Source organism: Tetrao urogallus (genome assembly GCF_951394365.1).
Source record: "Tetrao urogallus genome assembly, contig: scaffold_263, whole genome shotgun sequence".
Classification (NCBI taxonomy): Eukaryota; Metazoa; Chordata; class Aves; order Galliformes; family Phasianidae; genus Tetrao; species Tetrao urogallus.
The window spans coordinates 10,286-17,016 of record NW_027638917.1 but is presented as its reverse complement, the minus strand read 5'-3'; the positions used below and the strand labels follow the sequence as shown (position 1 = coordinate 17,016).

Genomic DNA, 6,731 nt, shown 5'->3' with positions numbered 1-6,731 from the left:
CCTGTGATTGGTCAGAGCCAAGAGAACGCGGGGTTTAAAAGGCTGCTTGCTGCTGGGGGTGGGGCCAAAGATTGGTCACTGCCTGCAGTGGGCGGGGCTTTGTTGCGGTCTGTGATTGGTCAGTGCTTTCAGTGGGCGTGGCTTAGGGGGTTGCTTTCATCTGGGGGCGTGGCTTTTTCGGGTGCGCGTGGTCTGAGGCGGAGGTGGGCGGGGCTTATGGCGTTCCCGTTGTATTAGTGTGCAGGTGCTGGCCTGCGATTGGCCTGTTCCGCGAGTGGGCGGGGCTAAGGGGTTGCCTATCACTGGGGGGCGTGACTTTTGAGCGCTCTTAGCCGGGGGTGGGCGTGGCTTAGGGCGTTCCTATTCCTATTCCATTGGGTGGCGGGTGCTGGCCTGTGATTGGTCTGTTCCCCGAGCGGGCGGGACTTGCGCCGCAGCCAACCAACGGGCGTTTCCCTCCAGCCGGCCCCGCCCTCCGCGGTGGCCCCGCCCCCTGACGCCCTCCCCCCATCGGAGCTGCTCCCCCCGTTGCTTCCCGACCCCTCCCCCGCCGCCGCCGCCGCTTCCACCGTCGATCCGGGCGCTTTAAAACCCGCCCCGCCCCCACCGGAAGCACCCGTTCCACCACCGGAAGTCCCCCTCCCTCAAGCGCCGGAAGCGACCCCTCCGACCCGGAAGTCTAAAAGCAAAGGGCCCTACGTATGCGCTCAATGCGCCAAAGAGTTCAAGAACGGTTACAACCTGCGGCGCCATCAAGCCACGCACGGCGCCAGGCCTCCGGCCCTCATGGGGGCGCTGCCGCAAGGCTCGAGCGCCGCCGCCGTCTCCTTGCTCCCGGACGGCAGCGCGGCTTCCAGTCCTCCCATCCTCATGGGGGCGCTGTCGGACGGCACCACCGGAAGCGGCGCCGGAAGCGCCCGGAAACGGAAGAGCCACGCATGCGAAGCTTGCGGCAAAGCTTTCCGTGACGTTTATCACCTGCGGAGGCACCGTTTGGCCCATTCGGACGAGCGGCCGTTCCAGTGCCCGGTGTGTCAGCAGCGATTCAAGCGGAAGGACCGCATGGGGCACCACCTGCGCGGCCACCAGGGCGCCGTGCACCGCCCCTACGCCTGTGCGCACTGCCCCAAGGCCTTCTCCCGGTCAGTCTCTATCATCCCTGCCCTCTTTTGCCCTTCTAGCACTCAGTCTCTATGATTCCTGCCCTCATTTGATCCCTTCTGGCGCTCAGTCTCTATGATCCCTGCCCCCTTTTGCCCTTCTAGCACTCAGTCTCTATGATCCCTACCTTCCCTTCATCCCTTCCGGCCCTTCTGACAGTCAGTCTCTATGATCCCTGCCCTCCTTTGTCCTTTTTTGCCCTTCTAGCACTCAGTCTCTATGATCCCTGCCCTCATTTGATCCCTCCCGGTCCTTCTCACACTCAGTCTCTATGATCCCTGCCCTCCTTTGTCCCTTTTTGCCCTTCTAGCACTCAGTCTCTAGGATCCCTACCTTCCTTTAATCTCTTCTGGCATTCAGTCTCTATGATCCCTGCCCTCTTTTGCCCTTCTAGCGCTCAGTCTCTATGATCCCTACTTTCCTTTAATTCCTTCTGGCACTCAGACTCTATGATCACTACCTTCCCTTAACCCCTTCTGGCCCTTCTAGCACTCAGTCTCTATGATCCCTGCCCTCGTTTGATCCCTCCCGGTTCTTCCCACACTCAGTGTCTATGATCCCTGCCCTCCTTTGTCCCTTTCTGCCCTTCTAGCACTCAGTCTCTATGATCCCTACCCTCCCTTGTCTCTTTTTGCTCTTCTAGCACTCAGTCTCTATGATCCATGCCCTCCATTCTCCTTTTTTGCTCTTCTAGCACAGTCTCTATGATCCCTACCTTCCTTTAATCCCTTCTGTCACTCAGTCTCTACGATCCCTATCTTCCCTTAACCCGTTCTGGCCCTTCTAGCACTCAGTCTCTATGATCCCTGCCCTCCTTTGTCCCTTTCTGCCCTTCTGACACTGAGTCTCTGTGCTTCCTGCCCTCCTTTGCCCCTTTCTGCCCTTCTAGCACTCAGTCTCTATGATTCCAATTTTCTTTAATCCCTTCTGGCACTCAGTCTCTATGATCCCTGCCCTCCTTTGTCCCTTTTTGCCCTTCTAGCACTCAGTCTCTGTGATCCTTGCCCCCCTTTGATCCCTTTTAGCCCTTCTAGCACTCAGTCTCTATGATCCCTGCCCTCCCTTCATCCCTTCCGGCCCTTCTGGCACTCAGTCTCTATGATCCCTGTTCTCCTTTGCCTTTCTCACCCTCAGTCTCTATGATCCTCGTTCTTTTCCCTGGCTCCCATCACTCTCCCCCCGTTTTGCCCAAACTCCCCATTTCTTTCTCTTTTTCTCCCCAAATTCCATTCAGTTTCCCCCCATTTTTGCCCCTTTTCTTCCCCCCCCCCCCCCCCCGCCTCCTTTTGCCCCATTTCTGCCTTTTTTTCACCCAATTTCTGCTCTCCTCTCCTCAGCCCCGATCACCTCAACAGCCACGTGCGCCAGGTGCACTCAACCGAGCGGCCCTTCAAGTGCCAGGTATGGCTGCCCCATAGCCGCCCCATAGCTGCCCCATGGCTGCCCCATAGCCGCCCCATAGCCGCCCCGTAGCCGCCCCATAGAGACCCCATAACTGCCCCATGGCTGCCCCACAGCTGCCCCATAGAGACCCCATAACTGCCCGGCTGCCCCACGGCTGCCCCATAGCTGCCCCATAGATACCCCCAACCCCATCTATCATCCTCCAACCCCACATGGCAGCCCCATAGATAGCCCCAGCCCCATCCCAGCCCCACATAGAGGCCCCATAGCTGCCCCCAGCCCCCCCCATCACCCCCCAGCCCCACATAGCAGCCCCCAGCCCCATCCCAGCCCCACATAGGGGCCCCATAGATGCCCCCAATCCCACCCATCATCCCCCAGCCCCTCATAGCAGCCCCATAGATACCCCCAGCCCCATCCCAGCCCCACATAGCAGCCCCCAGCCCCATCCCAGCCCCACTTAGAGGCACCATAGATGCCCCCAGCTCCATCCCAGCCCCACATAGCAGCCCCCAGCCCCACGTAGAGGCCCCATAGATACCCCCAGCCCCACCTAGGAGCCCCCAGCCCCACATAGAGGCCCCATAGCTGCCCCCAACCCCACATGGCAGCCCCATAGATACCCCCAGCCCCATCCCAGCCCCATATAGAGGCCCCATAGCTGCCCCCAGCCCCACATAGCAGCCCCCAGCTCCATCCCAGCTCCACGTAGAGGCTTCATAGCTGCCCCCAGCCCCACATAGAGGCCCTGTAGCTGCCCCCAGCCCCCCCCCCATCACCCCCCAGCCCCATATAGCAGTCCCCAGCCCTACATAGAAGCTACATAGCAGCCCCCAGCCCCACATAGGGACCCCGTAGCAGCCCCCAGACCCCCCCATCACTCCCCAGCCCCACGTAGCAGCCCCCAGCCCCAGCCCAGCCCCACATAGAGGCCCCATAGCTGCCCCCAACCCCACATGGCAGCCCCATAGATACCCCCAGCCCCATCCCAGCCCCACATAGAGGCCCCATAGCTGCCCCCAGCCCCACATAGCAGCCCTGTAGCTGCCCCCAGCCCCCCCCCATCACCACCCAGCCCCATATAGCAGCCTCCAGCCTTGCATAGAAGCCACATAGCAGCCCCCAGCCCCCCCCATCACTCCCCAGCCCCACGTAGCAGCCCCCAGCCTCATCTCTGCCCCACATTGAGGCCCCATAGATGCCCCCAGTCCCCCTCATCACCCCCTACCCCCACGTAGCAGCCCCCAGCCCCATCCCAGCCCCACATAGGGGCCCCATAGATGCCCCCAATCCCACCCATCATCGCCCAGCCCCTCATAGCAGCCCCATAGATACCCCCAGCCCCATCCCAGCCCCACATAGCAGCCCCCAGCCCCATTAGAGGCCCCATAGATGCCCCCAGCCCCATCCCAGCCCCACATAGCAGCCCCCAGCCCCACATAAGAGGCCCCATAGATGCCCCCAGCCCCACGTAGAGGCCCCATAGATACCCCCAGCCCCACCTAGGAGCCCCCAGCCCCACATAGAGGCCCCATAGCTGCCCCCAGCCCCATCCCAGCCCACGTAGAGGCCCCATAGATGCCCCCAGCCCCCCCATCACCCCCCAGCCCCACGTAGCAGCCCCCAGCCCTATCCCAGCCCCACATGGCAGCCCCATAGATACCCCCAGCCCCATCCCAGCCCCACATAGAGGCCTCATAGATACCCCCAGCCCCACATAGCAGCCCCATAGATACCCCCAGCCCCCCCCATCACCCCCCTGCCCCACGTAGCAGCCCCCAGCCCCATCCCAGCCCCACATAGGGGCCCCATAGATGCCCCCAATCCCACCCATCATCGCCCAGCCCCTCATAGCAGCCCCATAGCTACCCCCAGCCCCATCCCAGCCCCACATAGAGGCCCCATAGCTGCCCCCAACCCCACATAGCAGCCCCCAGCCCCACTCATTCCCCCTCCCTGACCCCCATCCCCCCACCCCCTGCCCCCTTTGCGCCCCCCCAGACGTGCGAGGCGGCGTTCGCCACCAAGGACCGGCTGCGGGCGCACGCGGTGCGGCACGAGGACAAGGTGCCGTGCCACGTCTGCGGGAAGCTGCTGAGCGCCGCCTACATCGGAGACCACATGAAGGTGCACGGCCACGGCCCCACGCACGTCTGCGGGCTGTGCAACAAAGGTGGGGTGCCGGGGAGGGGGGGATGTGGGGCTGGGGTAGGGGGTGGGGGGTTGGATGGAGGGGGATGGGGTTGGGATGGGGGGGGATGTGGGGCTGGGGGTGGGGGGATGTGGGGTTGGGATGGGGGGGGATGTGGGGCTGGGATGGGGGGGATGTGGGGTTGGGATGGGGGCGATGGGGCTGGGGGTGGGGGGTTGGGATGGGGGGGGAGATGGGGGTGGGGATGGGGGGATGGGGGGGTGTGGGGCTGGGATGGGGGGTGTGGGGCTGAGGAGGGGGGATGTGGGGCTGGGGGTAGGGGGTGGGGGGTTGGGGAGGGGGGGATGGGGCTGGTGGAGCTGGGTGGGGGGGTGTGGGGCTGGGATGGGGGGTGTGGGGCTGGGGTGGGGTGGGATGTGGGGCTGGGGTGGGGGATGTGGGGTTGGGATGGGGGGGGATGTGGGGCTGGGATGTAGAGGGATGGGGTTGGGGGGATGTGGGGTTGGGGGTAGGGGGTGGGGGGTTGGATGGAGGGGGATGGGGTTGGGATGAGGGGGGATGTGGGGCTGGGGGTGGAGGGATGTGGGGCTGGGATGGGGGGTGTGGGGCTGAGGAGGGGGGATGTGGGGCTGGGGAGGGGGGATAGGGCTGGGGGTGGGGGATGTGGGGTTGGATGGGGGGGTATGGGGCTGGGGGGATGTGGGGCTGGGGTGGGGGGTTATGGGGCTTGCATGGGAAGGTGTGGGGCTGGGATGGGAGATGTGGGGCTGGGATGTGGGGTATTGAGGGGCAGAGCTCCAGTCCTGCACTACCATAGAGTCCAGACCTCCAGAACCACTGAGCGCAGACCTTCTAGCTGCTCACTACCGTAGAGTCCAAGCCTCCCAATCTCCCAGCCCCACACTACCACAGAGTCCAGACCTCCAGCCCTGCTCTACCATAGAGTGCAGACCTCCAGCTCCACAGCTCCCAGCCCCACACTACCATGGAGTCCAGACCTCCAGCCCTGCTCTACCATAGATTCCGGTCCTCCAGCACCATAGAGTCCAGACCTCCAGCCCTGCTCTACCATAGATTCCGGTCCTCCAGCACCATAGAGTGCAGACCTCCAGCTCCTAGCTCCACACTACCATAGAGTCCAGACCTCCAGCCCTGCTCTACCATAGATTCCGGACCTCCAGCACCATAGAGTGCAGATCTCCAGCTCCTAGCCCCGCACTACCATGGAGCCCGGACCTCCAGCCCCACACCTCCCCACACATTCCCCCCCCTTTCCCGCAGGCTTCACGACGGCCGCGTACCTCCGTGTCCACGCAGCCAAGGACCACGGCAGCACGCAGCCCCACGGCGCCCGGTCGCTGCGCTGCCGCCTCTGCGGCGTCCATTGCGCCACGGCCGCCCAATTGCGAGGCCACCTGCAGACCCACGGCCCCGCCCACGACGTTTCCGGTCCCGCCCACGGCACTTCCGGTCCCGCCCACGACGCTTCCGGTCCCGTCGCCGCGGCTTCCGGCCCCGCCCACTGCGAAGGGGGAGGAGCGGCGGAGTTGGGGTGAAACGGCGGAGGTGGGCGGGGCTTAAGAGAGGGCGTGGCTGATTTGCGTGTGGGCGGGGCTTTGAACGAAGAGGGCGTGGCTTAGAAATGGGCGGGACCAAGCAAGGGGCGGGGCTTAACTGGGCGGGGCTTTTGGAGTAAGGGGGCGGGGCTTAGATGAAAACGGGCGGAGTTAGGGAAGGGGCGTGGTTTACTACGTGCCCTGCGGTGGGGCGGGGCTAAGGAAAGGGCGTGGCCACGAGCTTGCAAAGCTATTGGCTGGATGGGGGGTGGGCGGGGCTTTGAGTGTGGGCGTGGTCAGTGGTGGGTGAAGCTGTGCCGGTAAGCTGGCTCAAAGGGGGCGGGGCTTTATTGAGGGCGTGGCCACGTGTGGGAGGAGCTGCTAGAGGGGGCGTGGTCTGCTTAGGGCAGTGGGAAAGGGGCGTGGCTTACTTCAAATGTGGGCGTGGTCTGAGGTGG

The 6,731-nt window shown here is 64.0% G+C and overlaps 1 protein-coding gene across 1 annotated transcript; it reads left to right on the top strand.

Annotated features, from left to right (window-relative positions):
- Positions 1-416: 416 nt before the first annotated feature.
- LOC306957648 (myc-associated zinc finger protein-like) lies at positions 417-6,273 on the top strand (the record flags this gene model as incomplete). The annotated part of the gene is made up of 4 exons (XM_079551123.1): positions 417-1,142; positions 2,499-2,562; positions 4,567-4,738; positions 5,999-6,273. Coding segments are annotated over 4 exons (1,237 nt in total), but the record flags the coding sequence as incomplete, so codon positions are not given.
- Positions 6,274-6,731: the final 458 nt, after the last annotated feature.